General features: G+C 45.0%; 1 protein-coding gene across 6 annotated transcripts in view; it reads left to right on the forward strand.

Annotated features, from left to right (window-relative positions):
* dmxl1 (Dmx like 1) overlaps nt 1–25159 on the forward strand; it is a 53322-nt gene that overhangs the window by 4265 nt on the left and 23898 nt on the right. For 5 of the 6 annotated variants that reach the window (XR_004207916.1, XM_020467627.2, XM_020467673.2 and 2 more), the window contains exons 4-24: nt 6901–6978; nt 7147–7225; nt 7518–7653; nt 7771–7837; nt 7976–8154; nt 8239–8446; nt 8955–9126; nt 10800–10979; nt 11805–12040; nt 16765–17452; nt 17555–17676; nt 17805–17894; nt 18473–18572; nt 18678–18797; nt 18913–19134; nt 19657–21360; nt 21528–21638; nt 21922–22091; nt 24129–24226; nt 24338–24503; nt 24778–25054. Coding sequence is in view for 5 of the 6 variants with exons in the window: in XM_020467627.2 (XP_020323216.1) it covers nt 6901–6978; nt 7147–7225; nt 7518–7653; nt 7771–7837; nt 7976–8154; nt 8239–8446; nt 8955–9126; nt 10800–10979; nt 11805–12040; nt 16765–17452; nt 17555–17676; nt 17805–17894; nt 18473–18572; nt 18678–18797; nt 18913–19134; nt 19657–21360; nt 21528–21638; nt 21922–22091; nt 24129–24226; nt 24338–24503; nt 24778–25054 (5203 nt within the window). In the remaining variant the exon portion in view is untranslated. The remainder of the gene's footprint in view (nt 1–6900; nt 6979–7146; nt 7226–7517; nt 7654–7770; nt 7838–7975; nt 8155–8238; nt 8447–8954; nt 9127–10799; nt 10980–11804; nt 12041–16764; nt 17453–17554; nt 17677–17804; nt 17895–18472; nt 18573–18677; nt 18798–18912; nt 19135–19656; nt 21361–21527; nt 21639–21921; nt 22092–24128; nt 24227–24337; nt 24504–24777; nt 25055–25159) is intronic. The other variant, XM_020467643.2, reaches the window with a different exon arrangement.

Below are 25159 nucleotides of genomic sequence, written 5' to 3' on the forward strand. Positions count from 1 at the left end.
TATTTGTCACGTGCGCCAAATACAACAGGTGTAAACCTTACAGTGAAATGCTTACTTACAGGCTCTAACCAATGGTGCCAAAAAAAAGGTATGTGTGTGTTTTATTTTTCACCTTTATTTAACTAGGCAAGTCAGTTAAGAACAAATTCAGGGGCAGGATGACAGATTTGTACCTTGTCAGCTCAGGGATTTGAACTTGCAACCTTCCGGTTACTAGTCCAACGCTCTAACCACTAGGCTACCCTGCTGTGTGTAGGTAAGTAAAGAAATTTGAAAAAAGAGTAGCAAGGCTATATACAGACACCTGTTAGTCAGGCTTATTGAGGTAGTATGTAGATGTAGGTATCGTTAAAGTGACTGCATATATGATGAGCAGAGAGTAGCAGAAGTGTAAAAAGAGGGGTTGGCGTGTGGTGGGACACAATGCGGTTAGCCAATGTGCGGGAGCACTGGTTGGTTGGGCCAATTTAGGTAGTATGTACATGAATGTATAGTTAAAGTGACTATGCATATAAGATAAACAGAGAGTAGCAGCAGCGTAAAAGAAGGGTTGGGGAGGGGTGGCACACAATGCAAATAGTCCGGGTAACCATTTAGTTACCTGTTCAGGAGTTTTATGGCTTGGGGGTAAAAACTGTTGAGAATCCTCTTTTTTCCTAGACTTGGCACTCCGGTACCGCTTGCCATGCGGTAGTAGAGAGAACAGTCTATAACTGGGGTGGCTGGGTTCTTTGACAATTTTTAGGACCTTCCTCTGACACCTCCTGGTGTTGAGGTCCGGGGTGGCAGGCAGCTTTGCCCCAGTGATGTACTGGGCCGTACGCACTACCCTCTGAAGTTCATTGCGGTCGGAAGCCGAGCAATTGCCGTACCAGGCAGTGATGCAACCGGTCAGGATGCTCTCGATGTTGCAGCTGTAGAACCTTTTGAGGATCTCAGGACCCATGCCAAATCTTTTTAGTTTCCTGAGGGGGAATAGGCTTTGTCGTGTCCTCTTCACGACTGTCTTGGTGTGTTTGGACTATTCTAGTTTGTTGTTGATGTGGACACCAAGGAATTTGAAGCTCTCAACCTGCTCCACTACAGCCCCGTCCATGAGAATGGGGACGTGCTCCTTTTCCTGTAGTCCACAATCATCTCCTTAGTCTTTGTTACATTGAGGGATAGGTAGTTATTCTGGCACCACCCGGCCAAGTTCTCTGACCTCCTCCCTATAGGCTGTCTCGTCGTTGTCGATGATCAGGCCTACCACTGTTGTCGTCAGCAAACTTAATGATGGTGTTGAAGTCGTGCCTGGCCATGCAGTCGTGAGTGAACAGGGAGTACAAGAGGGGACTGAGCACGCACCCCTGGGGAGATCCAGTGTTAAGGATCAGCGTGGCAGATGTGTTGCTACCTACCCTCACCACCTGGGGGCGGCCTGTCAGGAAGTCTAGGATCCAGTTGCAGAGGGAGGTGTTTAGTCCCAGGATCCTTAGCTTGGTGATGAGCTTTGAGGGAATTAGTGTTGAACCAAAGGCAGGTTGCCTTTGTGTTCTTGGGCACAGGGACTATGGTGGTTTGCTTGAAGCATGTTGGTATTACAGACTCAATCAGGGATATGTTGAAAATGTCAGTGAAGACACCTGCCAGTTGGTCAACACATGCCCGGAGCACACGTCCTGGTAAATCGTCTGGCCCCGCAGCCTTGTGTATGTTGACCTGTTTAAAGGTCTTACTCACGTCGGCTACGGAGAGCGTCATCTCACAGTCGTCCGGAACAGCTAATGCTCTCATGCATGCCTCAGTGTTGCTTGCCTCGACGCGAGCATAGAAGTGATTTAGCTCGTCTGGTAGGCTCGTGTCACTGGGCAGCTCGCGGCTGTGCTTCCCTTTGTAGTCTGTAATAGTTTGCAAGCCCTGCCACATCCGACAAGTGTCGGAGCAGGTGTAGTATGATTCATTCTTAGCCCTGTATTGCCGCTTTGCCTGTTTGATGGTTCGTCGCCGGGCATAGCGGGATTTCTTGTAAGCTTCCGGGTTAGAGTCCCGCAACTTGAAAGCGGCAGCTCTACCCTTTAGCTCAGTGCGAATGTTGCCTGTAATCCATGGCTTCTGGTTGGGGTATGTACGTACAGTCACTGTAGGAACGACGTCCTCAATGCACTTATTGATAAAGCCAGTGAATGATGTGGTGTATTCCTCAATGTCGTTGGAAGAATCCCGGAACATGTTCCAGTCTGTGATCGCAAAGCAGTCCAATAACTCAATGCATGCACACACTCCTACTGAATAATATGCATTCACCTGTATTGTGAATAGACCTAGGCTCCATCTTGATATACCCAGTTTATCAATAGATATTTTTGTCATTTAAATAAATGATTACCAATATATTGTTTTGAAGTTACAAAGTCAAATTGATTGTATCATTTACTCAATTTATGCATACATGGTTGTCTCCAAAAATTTGACAATGTTCAAATGTAATGATATTGAACTAACGATTTAACAGAGCTGTAGCTGAGTTTATCTGGCTGGATCAAGTGCCATTCTGTGACTGGCTAATATGTAGTCTTTTTTTTCCAGGTATCGTTTTGATATTTAGTATCGTGATACTAAACCTGGTATTGATATGGAAGTCAAAATTCTGTTATCATGATAACACTAGCTTGTGCCATGGTGAATTTTCTTACTAATAGACAGACTAATTCGGCTCAGAACAACCCTTGTAAATGTACATCAAACATCGTGATCACAATCTGACACTGCATATTACATGAGTTTTATCATGTGGAAATGTGCACTTTTGGACTCACAGGTATTTGGCTTGCTTGTATGACATCATCGGGGTATTTATTATAATCCTAAATGTCTCATTTTTCAAAATACTCCATTTACATAAGAAAACCAGGTAGCCTAGTGGTTAGAGCGTTGGACCTGTAACCCAAAGGTTGCTAGATCGAAGCTGACAAGGTAAAAATCTGTCGTTCTGCCCCTGAACAAGGCAGTTAACCCACTGTTCCTAGGCCGTCATTGTAAATAAGAATTTGTTCTTAACTGACTTGCCTAGTTAAATAAAATAATAATAAAATGTAAATAAATTCATTAGGCCCTAATCTATGGATTTCACGACTGGGAATATAGATATGTAAAAAGGTAGGTGCTTGGATCAGAAAACCAGTCAGTATCTGGTGTCACCACTATTTGCCTCCTGCAGCACAATCTCTCCTTTGTATAGAGTTGATCGGGTTGTTGATTGTGGCCTGTGGAATGTTGTCCCACTCCTCTTCAATGGCTGTGCAAAGTTGCTGGATATTGGCGGGAACTGGAACACGCTGTCGTACACATCGATCCAGATCATTCCAAACAGGCTCAATGGTAGACATGTCTGTTGAGTATGCAGGCCATGGAAGAACTGGGACATTTTCAGCCTCCAGGAATTGTGTACTGATCCTTGAGGCATGGGGTCATGCATTATTATACTGAAACATGAGGTGATACTGGCAGATTAATGCCATGACAATGGGCTGAAAGCATTTCATTGCGGTATCTCTGTGCATTCAAATTGCCACCAATAAAATGCAATTGTGTTCATTATCTGTAGCTTACAGTGCATTCGAAGTATTCAGCCGCCTTGACTTCTCCCACATTTTGTTACTTTACAGCCTTATTTCTCATCAATCTGCACACAATACCCTATAATGACGAAGCAAGAACTGAAATATCACATTTAAGTATTCAGACCCGTATTCAGACCCGTACTTTGTTGAAAGGGAAATCCGAGAGATGGGAGGGGGGGGGGGCTGCCTTAATCGACATTCACCTCTTCGGCGCCTGGGGAACAGTGGGTTAACTGCCTTGCTCAGGAGCAGAATGACAGATTTTTACCTTGTCAGCTCGGGGATTCGATCCAGAAACCTTCTGGTTACTGGCCCAACACTCTAACCACTAGAAGGACCTTTTGCAGCGATTACAGCCAAGAGTCTTATGTATGACACTACAAGCTTGGCACACCTGTATTTGGGGAGTTTCTCCCATTCTTCTCTGCAGATCCTCTCAATCTCTGTCAGGTTGGATGGGGAGCGTCGCTGCACAGCAATTTGAGGTCTCTCCAGAGATGTTCGATCGGGTTCAATTCCGGGCTCTGGCTAGGCCTCTCAAGAACATTCAAAGACTTGTCCTAAAGCCTCTCCGGCTTTGTCTTGGCTGTGTGCTTAGATTCATTGTCCTTTTCGAAGGTGAACCTTCACCCCAGCCTGAGGTACTGAGCGCTCTGGAGCAGGTTTTCATCAAGGATCTCTCTGTACTTTGCTCTGTTCATCTTTCCCTTGATCCTGACTAGTCTCCCAGTCCCTGCTGCTGAAAAACATCCCCCATAGCATGATGCTGCCTTGACCATTTTTCACTTTAGGGATGGTGCCAGGTTTCTTCCAGACGTGACTCTTGGCATTCAGGCCAAAGAGTGCAATCTTGGTTTCATCAGACCAGAGAATCTTGTTTCTCATGGTCTGGGAGTCTTTAGGTACCTTTTGGCAAACTCCAAGAGGGCTGTCATGTCTTTTACTGAAGAGTGGCTTTCTTCAGGCCACTCCACCATAAAGGCATGATTTGGTGGAGTGCTACAGAGATGGGAAAACCATCTCCACAGAGGAACTCGGTGACCATCGGATTCTTGGTCACCTCCCTGACCAAGGTCCTTCTCCCCCGATTGCTCTAGGAAGAGTCTTGGTGGTTCCAAACTTCTTCCATTTAAGAATGATGGAGGCCACTGTCTTCTTGGGGACCTTCAATGCTGCAGACATTTTTGGGTACATTTCCCTAGGTCTGCGTCTCGACATAGTCCTGTCTCGGAGCTCAACTGGAAAATTCCTTCGACCTCATGGATCAACTGTGGGCCCTTTATATAGGCAGGTGTGTGTGCCTTTCCAAATCATGTCCAATCAATTGAATTTACCACAGGTGTACTCTAAACAAGTTGTAGAAACATCTCAAGGATGATCAATGGAAACTAGATGCATCTGAGCTTAATTTCGAGTCATAGCAAAGGGTCTGAATGCTTAAGGTATTTGGTTTTTATTTTTAATAAGCAAACATTTCTAAACCTGTTTTCACTTTGTCATTATTGGGTATTGTGTGTAAAGGGGGAAAAAATAATTGAATCCATTTTAGAGTAAGGCTATAATGTAGCAATGTGGAAAAAGTCAAGGGGTCTGAATACTTTGTATGCCTGCCCATACCAATAACCCCACCGCCACCATGGGGCACTCTATTCACAACATTGACATCCGCGAACCGCTCACCCACATGACACCATACACGCTGTCTGCCATCTGCCCGGTACAGTTCAAACCGAGATTCATCCGTGAAGAGCACACTTCTCCAGTGTGTCAGTGGCCACTGAAGTCGACTACGGAGCCAAACTGCAGTCAGGTCAAGACCCTGGTGAGGATGACGAGCACGCAGATGAGCTTCCCTGAGACAGTTTGTGCAGAAATCCTTGGGTTGTGCAAACCCAGTTTCATCAAATCAAATGTATTTATATAGCCTTTTGTACATCAGCTGATATCTCAAAGTGCTGTACAGAAACCCAGCCTAAAACCCCAAAAAGCAAGCAATGCAGGTGTAGAAGCACGGTGGCTAGGAAAAACTCCCTAGAAAGGCCAAAACCTAGGAAGAAACCTAGAGAGGAACCAGGCTATGAGGGGTGGCCAGTCTTCTTCTGGCTGTGCGGTGTGCAGATTATAACAGAACATGGCCAAGATGTTCAAATTTTCATAAATGACCAGCATGGTCAAATAATAATAATCACAGTAGTTGTCGAGGGTGCAGCAAGTCAGCACCTCAGGAGTAAATGTCAGTTGGCTTTTCATAGCCGATCATTAAGAGTATCTCTACTACTCATGCTGTCTCTAGAGAGTTTAAAACAGCAGGTCTGGGACAGGTAGCATGTCCATCATCACAGGTGAAGAAGCCGTATGTGGAGGTCCTGGGCTTACGTGGTCTGCGGTTGTGAGGCTGGTTGGACGTACTGCCAAATTCTCTATAACGACATCTGAGGCAGCTTTGGTTACAAAAATGAACACTCAATTATTTGGCAACAGGTCTGGTGGACATTCCTGCAGTCAGCATGCCAATTGCAAAGTGCAGCTGTGTAATGATCACGCTGTTTAATCAGCTTTTTGATATGCCATGCCTGTCAGGTGACTGGATTATCTTGGCAAAGGAGAACTGCTCACTCACAGGGATGTAAACAAATTTGTGCACAAAGTTTGAGCGAAATAAGCTTTTTGGAACATTTCTGGGATCTTATATTTCAGTTCATGAAATATGGGACCAACACTTTACATGTTGTGTTTATATTTTTGTTCAGTATGCATAGGCCTGTTAATTTACAGCATTTACCTCCCTCAGACAGCAAAACATTTGCAGAAGTTGCCCAATTAGTGGGAGGGATTGGCTTGTCACCCAAGTTCTGGACATCTGTCAGTCAAAACCCATACTCCGATGTGAACCGCAGAGCCAGAGTTCTGTCATATAAAGCATGTTACTGTACAGCCATTTCATTCCAATTAAAAAATGTATCAGTGTCTTTAATCTATTATATTCAACCCATATACAGGTATGAGTTTAAAGGGCTACAGTAAATTTACATTACGTTTCTAAGGTTGCCAAGAAATGTTTTATAATTCATGTGGTTATTTACAATTTGTGAGGATGCTATTACCACAACTATCTTAAGTCATAATTGCAATACTCACATCTTTTAATCGTCTTCACTCTTAACCATTAGGCTGCAGCTCACAGTCCTTTCAAAAGTCACAAGTATTGTGCTTGGTACTTGTTACGGTATAATGAGAGTGAGAAGGTCAATCCTTCACATTGAATAAAATGTCCCTTCTCTTCAATTGCTGCGGACAGGTTGCAGCTTCCTATGGAAGTATTGTCTGTGTCTTTGAGCCGGTTCAGCTCATGAATCAGAAGGACAGGACATCAGCAGTAAGTGCTAATTGTATTGATTTTCTAATAGTAATTGATTCTTACTGACTGCACTGCAGTGTCACTTTCTGATACAAATAATATGTGAGGAAATTATAAATGTATTGTTCCTAATGACTTGGTTTTAACAATTTGGATTTGATCGTTTGAATGCTTGTGTTCTTACAGGAACTGAGCTACCAGTGGCAGAAGAGTGGACAGTTTGTTTTGCAGTCCATAGTGCGTAACCTGGCCTGGGACCCCACAGGTAAATCCATTATTCTATGTATATTTGTTATCTTTCCAACTTCAAAAGGCACTCGAACATCTGAGCTATCTTTTGTTACAGGTGCATAGTAACAGTTGAATAACGTGAGAAAAAATAAGAAACCCACACACTGCTCTTGATAGTATCACTGCTCTGTAATAAGCTTTATGGATCCACGTTAAGATTACACACGGCTCTTGATACTATCTTTGCAAATTAAAACGTCCTGTGTTCTTTAAAAATAATCTTCTCTCTCCATTTGTCTGATTTTTGTTTTATATTTTGCACACAGGCACTCGTCTCTTAACTGGGTCCGCTAGCCTGCAGCTGTGGTCCAATATCAGCGATGGTTTTGATGAGGCAGGGGAACAGACAGACATGACAATTGGTGACCCTCAGTGTCCCTGGAGGTGTATCTGGCACTGCAAGTAAGAACTGCACTATTAAATAGTCCTAATGTAGCCTGTTTAGAAGAAGAAGACAAAATAAAAAAATATTCTCATGGTTCCATCTGATGTATTGTTGTGTCTCCCTCATCTTAATAGAACCGCCTCCCCAATTCAGCTCATGAAGTTCTCTCCAGATGGAGAATTCTTTGCTACTGCCGGACAGGTGGGTGGCCTTTGGTGTCCATTCATGCACATAAAGATGTTCTTTAAAAAGAAAGTAAAGACCTTACAGAGAAATGCATTCTAACAACAGCCATGTAACCCTTCGTGTGCTAACTCCCAGTGATGCCGTTGTTTTCAGGACGACTGTCTGGTCAAAGTGTGGTACGGCACGAGCAAATGGCAGTCTGGCGTGACCAAGCTGTTCACCCCACCGGAGCACAACGCTCAGGGCGAGCTCGACTTCTCTTTTGTCTACCTGGCACACCCACGCACTGTAACAGGCTTCTCCTGGAGGAAGACCAGCAAGTACATGCCACGGTAAGGCCCATCGTTAAGTCTTTAGAATATGTTTCTCCATACCTGACCTGATGGAGTTGTGTCCTCTTGTGTTTTTCCCTCCAGGGGTTCAGTGTGCAATGTTCTACTGACATGCTGTAAGGACAGTGTGTGTCGCCTGTGGGCCGAGACCCTGCTTCCCAGTGACAGCTTGCTGTCCGGACACACGCTCAGTCACATTCATAATAACGGACAGAGCAGCGACTCACTGAAATCGTCAAGCAGCAAGAAGACTCCCTCTCGTATCAAAACACAGGACAGGAATTCCCTGGAGGTAGGAAGAATGTTTCCACCGCGTAGTCTATCAGGCTGGTGAGAAGTTAAGAGACGTAACAGGCTTAGAGCTATAAGGATATCTGCCAGGAAGCTCATTTTCTAGGCTTCGCAGCCCTTGACAAGATCACAAAAAAAAGATATTGTTTCTATACAGTACATCTGTTGATTAAAGTACGTCTGTTCATTTTGAGGACAAATGTATTTCGTTTTTTGTTGAGGTGCTCTAGTAACTAGTTATATGATCAGATGCATTGCCTTCACTTTAGTTGTGTAAAGAACTTTTCCTTATTGGACGACTGTCATTACATGGTTATGCATCTTGCCAGAAAATATTGAGGATCAAGGGACAAATTACATTGCAGGAAAAATAGATATGCAAATGTATATTCAATGCCCCGAGGAAAGTCTGCTAACATTGCAGAGTTATTCATTAACATCACTCCGGTCTGGTTTTCCAAAGCATATGAGAGCGAGATCCCTACTTAGGAGCTATTTTGTTGCTTCAGTTGAATCTGCAGGAGTCGTGGAGAGCCCCCTTGAGAGGTGTGGCCCAGCCCTCCCTAACCGGCCGCCTCCCGACCCAGCAGAACAGTCACCACAACCACAAGACCAACAGCGTGCCCCATGCCAACGCTCTCTGCCACTTCCACATCGCTGCCAGCATCAACCCTGCCACAGGTACCGCACACAGACAGTGGTTCAGTGGCATTAATTCAAGGATGTTTACATTGCTTAACAGTTGATTTTAGGATAACAGAGCCTGTCGTAAACCCCTTCTGTACTTCATTCATAAGAATGACAATGCAGAGGTTATGCCTAAGAGTCAATATTATAAGCCCATCTAACTGACCGTTAGTGATGGAGGGTGGAGTTGATAGTTACATATCGGGATATTATTTTTGGCAATATATTGTATCGTTTTGACAACATCGTGATATTATTAGGCTGTACCTGCACCAAAATACCAGTATTTTTCCTTCATAGCTTGTACTCCCAGCTAATTTGTTTCCCACACTTTTATTTCCATGACTGATCAAAACTCGTTTTCTCATGGCTCTCGCTTCCCTCTGCAGCCGACATTTTGTGAGCAGTGTTTGGACCATGGAATCGCAATAAAATCACAGTATTGGATCGCAATACGTATACAATCGTATCGGCACCTAAGTATTGTGACATCGGTTCACTGACATTATCGGACGATAATTCAACCGTTAAACGATATTCAATAAATGGGATGGAAAAAGGGAATCTCATGTTTATCTGAACAATTGCAGCCGTACTCATGATGTCATTGTCACAATGTATGAAATCGACATTTTTAAGCATAGTTAATGGCCAATTGCTCTTTTGGATGCCACTTCAGGAGAATTCAGTGTGGAAAAATGACACTTTTTCATTTCCCCACTATGAAACAGTATATCGGTAGATATATCGGTAGGGGTACGATTTGTCCCCCCCAAAAAATCGGAATCGATATCGGACCAAAAATACCACATCGGTCGGGCTCTAGAAAATATTGTATCGTGAGGTAGAGGATTTCATATTGCGCCTGCCCCGCAGCTTTTTTTGCTGACATCCCACCTGCTCCTGCCAAATCTCTTCCAGCTCCTGTACCCAGTCCCGCAATGTTAAAATTACACATCTTCAAAACCTCTATCTTATGCATTATAATGTGCAATGAATGCATGATTTCATAAGACATTTGCTGGTTGGAAAGTTCCAGAAAGTCCCTGTTCACCTTGTAAACTTCCAATTCCAATCATCTCAATTCAAACTGTCAGTAAGCAAATGGAAAGGCAACAAATAGGCTACTGATAGGCTGACTAGTGCCCGATCATAATAGCCATTATTTCATTACCTGTAGAAAATGATTAACAACATACTTTCCAGTGAGAACTGCAAGCTGATAATTGCTTTTATAATTCATCACAAGTGGCCACAAACTCAATCACATCACATCAGATAAAAAATATATATATATTTTCCACCACTACTGTTTGAAGCAGGCGTGAGCCGGTTGTGTAACGAGCCTCAGAGGAGAGGTGCCAGAATGACTGAGAGGGATTCGTATGATAAGTGGTTTTATAACAGATCGCAGTGCTTTTAAATGGCGACACGGCCATTATTAAATCATTTGCAGAAATAAACTAATATTTTCATCCTGAATTTGTCTTTCTGATCGTCCGCTGCCTGCCCCGCAGCATGAAACATTCCGACTGCACCGCACATTTTTCTGTCGGGCAATATGAGAGTCCCAGGGTAATGCAAGGCTCTGCAACCAGGACCAACTGTGTGCACAAATGACTGTACGCCAGTTAAGTGATCCAGTATGGGTGTGTTGTTTGGAGCAGATATCCCCCTGCTGCCCTCTATCACGTCGCTGTGTGGGGGAGATGACGAGGAGCCTGGCGGGCCCTTCACCGTGCACTGGCTCAACAACAAGGAGCTGCTTCTCACCCTGGCCATGGAGGTGTTCCTGCAGCAGCTCAGAGGCAGTGTGGAGCAGAACCACTCGGAAAACTCCCAGGAGGGTAGGTACTAGGTAGAGAGCAGGGGTGCATTCATTAGGACACAATGTTTTGCAACGGAAAATGCTTTGTAAAGAAAACAAGCTTTTTTTTAATTGGACAAGTTCATGTTAGTACCTCAGAGTTTTGGCTGTTTTCTTAGATTTGGTTCTTAGTGAATACACCAGGGGTAGGCGACCCTTGTCCTGGAGATCCTTACTAATTAGTGACCTTAATTCATCCATCAAATAAGGGTGGAACAAAAACCCGTAATCACCCGGACCTCCATGGAATGGAGGGAATTGACACGTGACCTAAATGATTTCATTCTCACACTTTACCAGATTGCACAACATGTCATAGAGCAATTATAATACATAATTATATTATATATATTATTATTATTATTATTATATATAATTATTATACACTTATTTAAAGAGGCAATCTGCAGTTGCTTCATCCGATTTGGAGTTAATGAAACGTACCCACTGTTTCTTGAACAATATAACATATTGTTTAACTGCCTCATGAGCTTAGTTCAACTGTCGTACCTCGTCAGAACCCAATATAAAAGCTTGTTTTACTCCACTGTTTGTAAACCAAGTAAATGTAAAGAAACACTATATAGTCACAAAACATGGTTAAAACTGTCATTTTGTCATGGATGGTCAGCCCTTACATCCGTAGCTCTATGAATTTGAGTGGTTACATTTCTCCAGCCCCATCCCTCAGCTGTTTAACGAAATGGTTGGGGGGATCGCTTTATTGTTTCACCTGCTGATTGCCGCTTTAACCTAGAAATTAAAGGTCTTTGGATATGAGCTCTCCTGTCGGTCTGTCTCCCAGAGCTTGACTATGAGGAGGTAGAGGAGGCTTCTAGGCGAGCGGCAGAGGGAGGACCCGATGTGGCGTCCACCCAGCTGCCTGCTGCAGCGGTGGAGCACCAGGTAGAGGTGCTACTGGAGGACTGGAACAGAGGGGCAGACATGCTGTTCAGTATCCACCCCATGGATGGCTCTCTGCTGGTGTGGCATGTGGACTGGCTGGATGAATACCAGCCCGGCATGTTCCGGCAGGTCCAGGTATGTTATCTTCATCAGTAAAGCAACCTAACTGACATTTCTGTTGTTTTGCATCACAATACAGTGCCTTCAGCAAGTATTCAGACCACTTGACTTTTTCCACATTATGTTACATTAGTCTTATTCTAAAATTGATTAAATTGTTCCTGCATCTGATAGTCATGGTGCTTTCAAGACAACTGTGAAAAAAGAACATCAAATCATGATGTCAGTGATCTTCAGGTCTGAGCTCTGGAAAGATGCCAGAGTTTCCGACTTTGAATTCCGAGTTGGATGACCGTTCAATAAGATTCTTCCAAGTCGGATCTAGTTTTTTTCTTCATAGTTCCTGGTTGTGTTGAACCCACTGAAGTCTGAGAATTCCGAGTTCCCAGTTGTTTTGAACACTATATATTAGTCTCAGCGGAGGGACCATAGAGAGGAGACGCAGTCTTCCACCTGACGGCTAAACTCGAGTTGCACCGCATCCAAATCATACACAAATTCATGTTGTTCCTATGACCAGAGAAAGTGAAATTCCTTAATATTAAAATAGACACAACGAGCTGCTAATATAATAAAGAACACCGGGCTATTGATACACTTAGTTACTCATTCATTGCAGCGCGAGCAGAAGAAGAGATGTTTTGTAATGGTGTTGAATAAAAGAGAAACAAAAACAGCAGCTCTTTGCGGGAATTCTTTGTGTAGGCAGATTTAAAAAACTATTTCCAGGCAAATGAAATGGTTCAGAACGGGAACACTTTGCCTAACCGGTGCACAGGGCTTCTGAATCAAGGGCACCTTCCGCCAACAGCGCAAGCCTTTATCGTTGGCTTTTCTACAGAAATGTGTGGTGAGGCCTCCCGAGTGGGGCAGCTGGGTTTGATCCCGGGCTGTGTTGCAGCCGGCCCCGAACGGGAGACCCATGAGGCGGCGCACAATTGGCCCAGTGTCGTCCGGGGAGGGTTTGGCCGGCCCGGATGTCCTTGTCCCATCGCGCTCTAGTGACTCCTGTGGCGGGCCGGGCGCATGCATGCTGACACGGTCGCCAGGCTTCCTGGTTAAGCGAGCAGTTATGTCAAGAAGCAATGCGGCTTGGCAGGGTCTTGTTTTCAGGGGACGCACGGCACTCAACCTTTGCCTCCCCCAAGTCCGTACAGGAGTTGCAGCGATGGAACAAGACTGTAACTACCATGAAATTGGGGAGAAAAAGGGTTGAAAAATGTTTTTAAATGTGTGGTAATCGACTAGGAATTCCGGTTGGTGACCACTGCAATAAAATAATAAATTGGATATAAAGTGCCATAAAGTATTCATATCCCTTGACTTATTCCACATTTTGTTGTTATAGCCTGAATTCAGAATTTATTCAAATAAATAAAAATTGCACCCTTCTATACACTTTTTAAAAAAAGTATTTATACATTTATTCAAAATGAAATGCAGAAATCTCATTTATATTCAGTACCAGTCAAAAGTTTTAGAACACCTACTAATTTAAGGGTTTTTGTTTATTTTACTATATTCTACATTGTAGAATAATAGCGAAGACATCAAAACTATGAACTAACACACATGGAATCATGTAGTAACCCGAAGTGTTGAACAAATCAAAATATTTTATGAGATTCTTCAAAGTAGCCATCCTTTGCACACTTTAACAGACCCGAGCGACTTACAATAGTGAGTGCATACATTTATATATATATATATATTTTTCATACTGGTCCCCTGTGGGAATCGAACCCACAACCCTGGCCTTGCAACCAACTGAGCTACACGGGACTAGTTGTCATCAGACATTTCCTTCACATTCCCTCTTCTCACTGATAATTATTTACATTTTATTAATTTGGTTATTTGGTTAAGAAATTCCGACCATCCAACAGACCCAATCTGGTGAGATTTGTATTGAAGCAAGACAAACAAAACAATACACACACAACACCATGCAATTTCTTCCCTTTTGACATGACTTATATCGTGATTTATGAATCCAAAAATAACACCACCACGATTGGGCCGAATCACACACAGAACTATTGATCAATTATAAACTTCTTCCTAATTATCAGCGTTTACAAATTACATTTAAATCTCACCAAATGTCTCTAGCCTTTTTAGTGAGGGGGATCAGGCCTCACCACAAAGTCAGAACAGAGGTCGTTCAACCTCATTGAGTGTTTCCCTTTTCTTTCCCTGTACCTCACTCATTATTTTAAAACATTTTGTGTACCGGGTTTTTCAGTGAACTTCTTATATAAAGAATTTGCATGTATAAAACCCAAAATCCGGACAATAGATACTTCAGAAAATGTCATTTGTGTGCCCTTTTAACGTCTTGACGCTACCCATCCCGTTAGCGGGATCATTTTCGCCAGAAACCTCTGAATAGCATAGCCCCACCGTCAAATAATATTACAAAAAAATATTCATATTCATGAAATCACAAGTGCAATATTGCAAAACACAGCTTAGCCTTTTGTTAATCCACCTGTCGTCTCAGATTTTGAAATTATGCTTTACAGCGAAAGCAATCCAAGCATTTTTGTAAGTTTATCGATAGCATAGCATAACATTATGTAAGCTAGGTCACGAAAATCAGAAAGGCAATCAAATTAATCTTTTACCTTTTGGTCTTCGGATGTTTTCACTCACGAGACTCCCAGTTACACAACAAATGTTCCTTTTGTTCCATAAAGAAAATTTTTATACCCAAAATACCTCCGTTTGTTTGTTGCGTTATGTTCAGAAATCCACAGGAAAGAGCGGTCACGACAACGCAGACGTATATTCCAAATAATATCCATAATGTCCACAGAAGCATGTCAAACGTTTTTAAAATATATATTCGATAATATATCAAAGGCGACGCACTGCAGTACTTAATGCAGCTGGTGTCAGCAGATACTGACTGTTACTTTTGACACCCCCTTTGTTCAGGGACACATTATTCAAATTATTTTAGTCACATTTCTGTGGAACTTTTTCAGTTTGTCTGTTCTTGAATCATGTTATGTTCATACAAATATTTACACATGTTAAGTTTGCTGAAAATAAAAGCAGTTGACAGTGAGGATGTTTTTTTGTTGTTGCTCAGTTTAGTATTCTCTCCTTCTATATCTTCACATCACACAGAATCCCTGTAACGTTATCAAACAATTTAGGTATTTATATCCACACCACCCCATCTGCATCCTGTGCACCATATGTATCTTCAACGGTTCTCTAGCCTCCCAGAAACTATGGTACAGTGGTCCCAGATCACGTGGACAATTCTCAGAAATGCCTATAGACTTCTACTTCCCATAGATATAAAACAACACCCCGTGCTATTACTAGTAGTCCCAGGCTACGATGGGCAGTGGTGGATGGAACCCCCTCACTAAGGTTATAGGTCGAAAAACTCTCTGTCCCTCAATTATTTGCAGATGATGTGTCTCCTCCTGGGCAGCTCGCAGTATGGGTCTGGGCGGGTCCTCATCTTTTGGTCAGACGGGAATTTCCCTCACGTTTCATAAAATGCCCCACCGGTTTTCCTCGCAGACCCTCACTAGAAAGCTCCGCAGGCAGAATCAGTCATCCTTTTTCGTTGACTCCAGATTGTTGTGGAAATCCAACACGGACACTCAGTCCCTAAAGTACCAGTCTGAAGTCTGCCAGGAGCTCTGTCGGGTCAGTCCCGTTAGTTCTCTTATTTACGGCTATACAAACAAGCTTCACGGGCATGGTTCATAGGGTTGGTTCCTGTATGTGACTGGCACCGTCTCCTATCTTAACTTATAGAACATATTCTGGGCGTTCTGACAAAAGGTCTGAAAAGGGGGTCATGACGGTCTTCCCTTCATATCTCTACCCAGCATCTACAGGAACCAATGATTGTATGAGACAATATGTAAAATTCAAGGCTATTTCTTCAGACAACAAATGCACTGCTCTGTAATGCACTGTCAACTGTTGGAAATTTTATATAGAAAGGTGTGTTTCTTTCTAAATCATGTCCAAACAATTGAATTGGCCACAGCTGGACTCAAATCAAGTTGTAGTGACATCTCAAGGATGATCTAAGGAAATCGGATGCACCTGAGCTCAATTTGGAGTGTCAGCAAAGGGGTGTGAATATTTATGTAATTGAGATATTTCTGTATTTCATTTTCAACAAATGTGCAAACATAAAAAATAAAAAAATGTTTTCACTTTGTCATATTGTGTGGAGATGGGTGAGGACAGATTGATTTAACCCATTTTGAATTCAGGCTGTAACACAACGAAATGTGGAATAAGTAAAGGGGTATGAATACTTTCTGTAGGCACTTATGTGGTCTGACTGATTTCATTTTCGTTTCTTTTTTGCGTCTTTTAATACGTAGAATATTAACATAAATCAACGTGCTACTAGTTGAAAACAACATTAGCTGTCTCCAAGAAACTAATCATTTTGACAGTTGCGTTGTACAGCTTACATTTTAATGGATTCTCACTGACGCTGTGTTAATTATATTATAATTAAGTCTGACATGATTTGAAATTGGAAATGCGTTTATCTGCAGTATAATGGTTGGGCCTCTTTTGATCCGGCAGTCAACGCTGCTGATGGAATCTCAATGACATTTATTAGGGCTGGCTGCCTTCATTTGATAAAAATGTCAGAAAGCGTAATGCATAATAATATGCTAATTATCTTTGGTGAAGAAGTGAAGCAGCACCAACTGACCAATCATGTCTCCGTTGTCCCGTGACAGGTGTCCTTTGTGTCCCGGATTCCTGTGGCCTTCCCCACGGGCGACGCCAACTCCCTGAGCCGCAGCGTGGTCATGTACGCCTGTAACAAGAACGTGGACCTAGCCATCCAACATGGCCGCCAGCGGCCTGCCGGCCTGCCACATTCCTCGTCGGTGCTGATTCCCTATGGCCAGAGCAAGGCGACCTCCTACTCCAGCAGCCTCCGCCTCAGCATCTTCACCCCCAACGTGCTCATGATCTCCACGCACTCCGATGGCTCCCTCAACCAGTGGGCGGTCAGCTTCGCAGAGGAGTCGGCCTTCTCCACTGTGCTCAGCGTGTCCCACAAGTCACGCTACTGCGGCCACCGCTTCCACCTCAACGACCTGGCCTGCCACTCCCTGCTGCCCCTGTTGCTCACCACCTCACACCACAATGCTCTGCGTACCCCTGACGTGGACAGTGTCCCCGCCCCCTTGACCACCCTTTCTCAACCCTTTGGGGGCGGGCCCAGCCGGGTGTCCCTGGGCGCTGTGTCGCAGGACCCCAACGCCATCTATAGCGAGCTCATTCTGTGGAGGGTGGATCCAGTGGGACCTCTGTCCTTCTCTGGAGGGGTGTCTGAGCTGGCCAGGATCAACTCTCTCCACTCCTCCGCCTTCTCCAATGTAGCCTGGCTGCCCACACTTATCCCCAGCAACTGCCTTGGTAAGGAAGGAGACCGTCAGTGGGATTTACCTTTGACAACTCTGGTAGCTACAATATCTGTCAGCAGATGGCTTGTTGCAATAGTTTTCTTCTCTACTGCAGGTGTCTACTGCAACTCTCCCAGTGCCTGCTTCGTGGCCAGTGACGGTCACTCGCTGAGGCTTTATCAGGCTGTTATTGAAGCCAAGAAACTACTCAGTGAGCTCTCCAACCCAGATATTTCAGTAAGTCGACCACCAGCACAATGTCTTTTTTTTGATATCTCAGATCAACATCATTTTTATTTACCCTCACTATTCTCGATATCTAAACATTTACAAATATATATATATTTTTTTTAACTTTGTCTCAGAAATATGTCGGGAAAGTTTTTAACATCATCAGCCAGCAATCGACTGCTAAACCAGGTTGTATCATCGAGCTAGATGCCATTACTGACTTCGTAAGTATACGTTTATGGAAGAAGGAAATATGTTCTATTGAGTGCACACAGATTTTCACTGACCTTTTTCAGCACCATGATTGGGGTTTGCTAGGCATAGTAATCGCAATCCAATATTCAATACATGACTGAATTCTATTTAACACATTGTTTAATGGCTTCTTGCCATCTTAATGAAAAGGTCAGCCATGCTGTAGGTGTTTTACACTGTAGCCTAGCCAGTAGGCCTTAAATCATGCGGAGCTACCACCAAGTCACAGCCTGGCCTTGGCATGAAATAATTCACTTTTTGTATGTGTGTGTGTATTATGATGATGATGATTATGCATGGTTAGATTCTATGTATTTATGTATGGAAGCATGAGCACACTCTTTTTAATTGTTCAAGACACTTTTCCCCTCGGTGACAAAGTATATCCTGTCCTATTGTGTGTCCTGTCTAGCTCAGTTGGTAGAGTATGGTGCTCTACCAACTGGAAAAAGTATAAAAATGTATGCACTCACTACTATAAGTCGCTCTGGATAAGAGCGTCTTGCTAAATGACAAAAAATATAACTGCAAAATGTGTGTTCTGCAGCAAGGAAAGGAGACTCAGCTGCTGCATGTGTTTGAAGAGGATCTGATTCTGGGCAGTGAGCGGAGAGAAGCCACTCAGGAAGCTCCCGCTATAGAGACTGGTAGGATTAGGGGAGACACTCACTAATATAACCTTCACTTTACTCATTTATCTCATTCAGTGTGATGTACGTGTCCTTGTGTTTGTTTTGTTTTTGCTCCTGCAGCCTCCAGCCAGCCAGGCTTCTCCGCCCGCTTCTTCCTGGTGGTGGTAGAGTTCACCAAGACTGGCAGGTCTTTCCTGCATATGTGGCACCTGCAACTGGCAGCTGGCCAAATCACTATGGGTGTGTGACCTCAAGGATCCATTTCTATGTTACAGCATTGTTGGGCATTGTGTGCCAGCCAGCCAGCTTTAACCTGGCTCTAAAAAAACATATTTGTTTTTATGTGTCTTTACAGACGAGACCGGCGCTCCGCCTGAAAAGGAGAATATGACCTCGTCGCCAATGAACAGCTCCTTTAGCTTTGAGACGTTCAGCTCCCCCTCGGCCCAGAAGAACAAGCCTTACACGTCCAACCTGCAGAGTGCCAGTCGCCTCACCCTGGCCACTCACAGGTTGTACAGCCAGGAGCTAGCTCTTCCAGATGGTGTTGAGGTGATCAGTGTCACGCCCTCAGCAGGTGAGAGGGAACTGAACCACAGTCACACTGCCCTCCTCTCCTGTATAATGGGACAATCCTGTTTGTTCTTCCACAGGAATGTAACTCACAAAGTTGGCTAATTCTAGAGAATGGAACCAGTTCAACTGAAATTGGATAAGAGATCATTAACAGCCCTTTGTTTGGAAAGGTTTTGGGTGGTGGATACACCTTTCGTTGTTTCACGTTACTTTGCTGGCATCAAACTGTTATATTTCAGCATAGATATAGCTTAAGTCAATTGTATTGAGTTTGTGTCTTAAAAAAAACTTAACTAGGCAAGTCAGTTAAGAATAAATTCTTATTGACAATGACGGCCTAGGAACAGTGCCTCGTTCAGGGGCAGAAGACAGATTTTTACCTTGTCAGCTCGGGGATTCGATCCACCATCCTTTCGGTTACTGGCCCAACGCTCTAACCACTAGGCTACCTGCCGCCGCAAGTGTACAAGCCTACCCAGGAAGTATGGCTAAACTAACTAACCAATGATTGGTCTTGTTCCAGGTCATCTGAGCGCATCCTCCCTGCAGCCGGCAGGTGGCGCTCCATATCTCCTGGCCACTTCCTGTTCAGACGGGAAGGTGAGGTTCTGGAGGTGCAGGGTGGCTGCAGTGGAGCCAGACACCAAGGAGCTGACGTACACCTGGGAGGAATGGCCTCTATTGGTGGAGGAGGGGCTGGGCAACAGCAGTGCTGTGACCGTGTCAGGCAGACCAGTCACGGTCAGCTGTTGTCACACCAGCCGCATTGCAGTGGCCTACCGACACAACCCTAGCCCTCACCTGAGCCCTAACCACCTGAGCCCTAACCCTCAGCAGGGTGTCAGGGAACCACTGGTCCATGTAGGGTTATTCCAGTGTGAGTCCACAGGTGGCTCCCACTGGGTGCTAGAGCAGACCCTCGTCCTGGATGCCTCCACTCCCACTGGTAACAACAACAATAACATGGAGAGTGGCGTCAAGGACCTGAATGTGGAGAATAATAACCTGGACATCTATCTGCCCAATGACGACTGCCTGGGGACCTCTGGTAAGAGTCTGGTCCACCTGGACTGGGTCTCCAGGGAGGACGGCTCCCACATTCTTACTGTGGGGATTGGTTCCAAACTCTACATGTATGGCCTGCTCTCTGGCAAACCTCCTGAACTGGGCCTGTCTGAGGGCCCCAGGGAGCAGAGCTCTTCCCGCCTGGTCCTCCTGCGCTCCGTGGACCTGGTCTCCTCCGTGGAAGGCTCCCTGCCCATCCCCGTCTCCCTGTCCTGGGTGAGAGACGGCATCCTGGTGGTGGGCATGGACTGTGAGATGCACGTGTACTCCCAGTGGCAACCCCCGGCCCTGGCCAAGTCCACGGCCTCGAACACCACCACCACAGACATGGGCAGCGTGTCATCTCTCCTGGCTGCAATGAAACAGAGCCATGAGGAGGGCCTGAACCCCGTTCCTCCCAAGAAGAGCTTGACCAGGTCCATGACCAGCCTGGCCCAGAAGCTGAGTGGGAAGAGGACAGTGTACGACCTGCCTGCGGAGATGGAGGACTACGGGCTGTTTGAGGCGGCACACCACCTGTTCCCCACCCTGCCACAGTACCACCCGGTACAGCTGCTGGAGCTCATGGACCTGGGGAAGGTCCGGCGGGCCAAGGCCATCCTCTCCCACCTCGTCAAATGCATTGCCGGGGAGATTGTGGCCCTCAAAGACAACGGCACCAACCAAGACAAGCGTCTCCGCTCGCGCACCATCAGCGCCGGCGGCAGCACCTCCAGAGACCCCAAGCTCTTCAGCAAGGGCGAGAGCTCGGACTACACAGAGATTGACTCCATCCCTCCCCTGCCCCTGTACGCGCTGCTGGCGGCCGACGAGGACTGCTCCCCCAAGCCCAAGGACAAGGTGGCCAGCTTGAGTGGAGACAGTGGCCACGGGTCCAGTCAGACGGACGCCTACGATGAGCTCTTCCAGAGCAGCGGGGTGGGTGTGGACGACCTGGAGCATATGGATAGCGACCAGGAGGACGGCGGTGCTAAGGTCATAGACCTGTCTCAATATAGCCCCACCTTCTTTGGGCCAGAGCACGCCCAGGTTCTGTCCAGCCACCTGCTCCACTCCAGCCTGCCGGGCCTGACCCGCATGGAGCAGATGTCCCTCATGGCCCTGGCTGACACCATCGCCACCACAAGCACTGACATCCGGGAGAGCCAGAGCAGGGGTAAAGGTACTGTATCTCATTTAACCCAACACAAACTGTCCTTTTATAGTCCTTCTCCTTACAAAATGTTGTTCAATGGACTACTATGAACAAAGGGTGTGTATTTGTTTTATTCTAGTAGAAGCCCTGTGAGGAGGAATACTGCAGATGGTCATGTTCTTTCCATTGACTAGGTGGAGAAACTTTGGATGAGTGCGGTCTGAAGTTCCTGTTGGCTGTGAGGCTCCATACGTTCCTGCTGACCACCCTGCCTCCTGCCCATCGCGCTCAGCTGCTTCGCCAAGGTAAGCAGGGCTGAACTCAACACAACTGAGCACAGCAGCCCACTGAGGTTCAGATGGCTAGAACATGATTCTTGTTGCAACACTAGACTTGTGGGTTTAATTCCTGCATGGCTGACCTATGCTGATTAGCCTATTTATTTTTGTAAAAAAATACATATAAATTAAATCAATGTGGGTAAATTAACATTATTACATAGTCAAACAACTCTAGTTCCTCCAGCCTGGTGCTGTGTAGACTAGTGTGACATTTGATTGTCTTGACAACCTGTGTTTGGTCCTCCAGGTCTGTCCACATGTCACTACGCCTGGGCCTTCCACTCCGAGGCTGAGGACGAGCTGCTCCACATGTTACCTGCCTTGCAGAAAGGAGACCCCACCTGGCCCGAGCTCCGCGCCATGGGCATGGGCTGGTGGCTCAGGAGCACCAATAAACTCCGGAGGTGTATAGAAAAAGTGAGCCCATATGTCCCATATACCTATTGCGATCATCTTTCCTCCCTTTAAATAAATATATACATGCATGCATACATACAGTGCATTCGGCAAGTATTCAGACCCCTTGACTTTTTCCACATTGTCTTATGTTACAACCTTATTCTAAATTAATTTAAAAACAAGAATAATACATCAATCTACACACAATACCCCATAAAGCGAAAAGTTTTTAAAAAAATGTTTGCGTATTTATAAAAAATGTCAAACTGAAATATGACATTTCCATCAATACTCAGACCCTTTGCTATGAGACTCAAAATTTGGAGTCCACCTGTGGTAAATTCAATTGATTTGGACATGATTTGGAAAGGCACACACCTGTTTTATATAAGGTCCCACAGTTGATAGTGCATGTCAGAGCAAAAACCAAGCCATGAGGTCGAAGGAATTGTCCGTAGAGCTCCGAGACAGGATTGTGTCAAGGCACAGATCTGGGTAAGGGTACCAAAAATGTATACAGCATTGAAGGTCCCCCGATAACACAGTGGCCTCCATCATTCTTAAATGGAACAAGTTTGGAACCACCAGGACTCTTAGTAGAATTGGCCGTCCGACCAAACTGAGCAATCGGGGGAGAAAGGCCTTGGTCAGGGAGGTGACCAAGAACCCAATGGTCACACTGACACAGCTCCAGAGTAACTCTGTGGAGATGGGATAACCTTCCAGAAGGACAACCATCTCTGCAGCACTCCACCAATCAGACCTTTAAGGCACATGACAGCCCGCTTGGAGTTTGTCAAAAGGCATCTAAAGGACTCTCAGGCCATGAAAAGCAAGATTCTCTGGTCTGATGAAACAAAGATTTGGCCTGAATGCGAAGCGTCATGTCTGGAGGAAACCTGGCACCATCCCTAGGGTGAATTATGGTGGTGACAGCATCATGTGGTGGGGATGTTTTTCAGCGGCAGGGACTGGGAGACTAGTCAGGATCGAGGGAACGGAGCACAGAGAGATCCTGGATAAAAACCTGTTCCAGAGCACTCAGGACCTCAGACTGGGGTGAAGGTTCACCTTCAAACAGGACAACGACCCTGTGCCAGGACAACGGCATTGTCTTGGCACACAACCAAGACAATGCAGGAGTGGTTTCGGGACAAGTCTCTGAATGTCCTTGAGTGGCCCAGCCAGAGCCCGGACTTGAACCTGATTGAACATCTCTGGAGAGACTCATCCATCCTGCCTAGAAAGCCAGCATCCCGGAGTCACCTCTTCACTGTTGACATTGAGACTGGTGTTTTGCTGGTACTATTTAATGAAGCTGCCAGTTGAGGACTTCTGAGGGGTCTGTTTCTCAAACTAGACACACTAATGTAATTGTCCTCTTGCTCAGTTGTGCACTGGGGCCTCCCACTCCTCTTTCTATTTTGGTTAGAGACAGTTTGCACTGTTCTGTGAAGGGAGTAGTACACAGCGTTGTACGAGATCTTCAGTTTCTTGGCAATTTCTCGCATGGAATAGCCTTCATTTCTCAGAACAAGAATAGACAGAACGTTCCTTGTTTCTGGCCATTTTGAGCCTGTAATCGAACCCACAAATGCTGATGCTCCAGATACTCAACTAGTCTAAAGAAGGCCAGTTGTATTGCTTCTTTAATCAGGACAACAGTTTCCAGCTGTGCTAACATAATAGCAAAAGGGTTTTCTAATGATCAATTAGCCTTTATTAACTTGGATTAACTAACACAATGTGCCATTGGAACACAGGAGTGATGGCTTACCACATTAACAATGTCTACACTGTATTTCTGATCAATTCAATGTTATTTTAATGGACAAAAAATGTGCTTGTCTTAAAAAAAATAAAGACATTTCTAAGTGACCCCTAACTTTTGAACGTGTGTGGATAGATAGATAGTTAAGAGTTATTGGTTGCCTTTGAAATACAAAAGGAGAACAAGAGTCAGATTTTGCTGCAACACAGAATTCAGTAATATAAATCAGAGAATGTGGAATGACCTATATACAAATGTGTTTTTCTACCTCCGTTATTCATCAGGTCGCAAAAGCGTCTTTTCAAAGGCAGAACGATCCTCTGGACGCCGCCATCTTCTATCTCGCTATGAAAAAGAAAGCGGTGGTCTGGGGACTGTACAGGTAACGTCTTTGAGAAGTTCTTGAATATAATTTCCCATATCCCCTGAAAAGATTGAAACAATTATTTCACATTACAGATAGTCTAATGCCAACGTGTGTTGTTCCATCAAGGTCTCAGAAGAATGCTAAAATGACTACGTTCTTCAGCAACAACTTCGGTGAGGAAAGGTGGAGGAGGGCTGCCTTGAAGAACGCCTTCTCTCTGCTGGGGAAGCAGCGCTTCCAGCACTCTGCAGCCTTCTTTCTTTTGGCAGGCTCCCTCAAGGACGCTGTGGAGGTTAAAAAAAATTGCCTAATTTCGCTGTCAGCAGCTACAGTAGATATGAGGTCCACCTTTTTCATACAAAGATTTTCAGGAGAGAGGTAGCTCTCTCTTTAAAAAATATATATAATTAAATACAAAGTTGTATCTTTGAGCATTTATACAAATTACATCTGGCCATGCAAAGGGTAGAGGTGACCTTATTTGATATTCCTGTGAGGTATTTTTCTGTGTTGCTACTGCAAATGCTTTCAACACTGTTGGATGAGGTTTGGCCTGCCTTGTACAGGTTTGCCTGGAGAAGATGCAGGACCTGCAGCTGGCCCTGGTGATCTCCCGGCTCTATGAGTCCGAGTTTGAGACGTCCTCCACCTACAAACGCATCCTGCAGAGGCACGTGCTGGGCCAAGACCGCCAGCTCCCCGCCCACCAGGACCCCTTCCTGCGTAGCACGGCTTACTGGGTGCTGGAGGACTACAGCCGGGCCCTGGATACTCTGTTGGAGCAGCCTGCTGCCCCAAACCTAGCGTCCTCTACTCAGGCTGGCCACACAACTCAACCAGGTAGTAGTAAGAGAACGATGCTTTTTCCCTTCTTAGATTTGACGTTTGATTATTTTAAGATAAATTGATGATGTGAATGCCTGGGGAAATGACAGAGCTGTGATTTGC

This window comes from Oncorhynchus kisutch, linkage group LG3 (assembly GCF_002021735.2).
Source record: "Oncorhynchus kisutch isolate 150728-3 linkage group LG3, Okis_V2, whole genome shotgun sequence".
In the NCBI taxonomy this organism is placed as follows: Eukaryota; Metazoa; Chordata; class Actinopteri; order Salmoniformes; family Salmonidae; genus Oncorhynchus; species Oncorhynchus kisutch.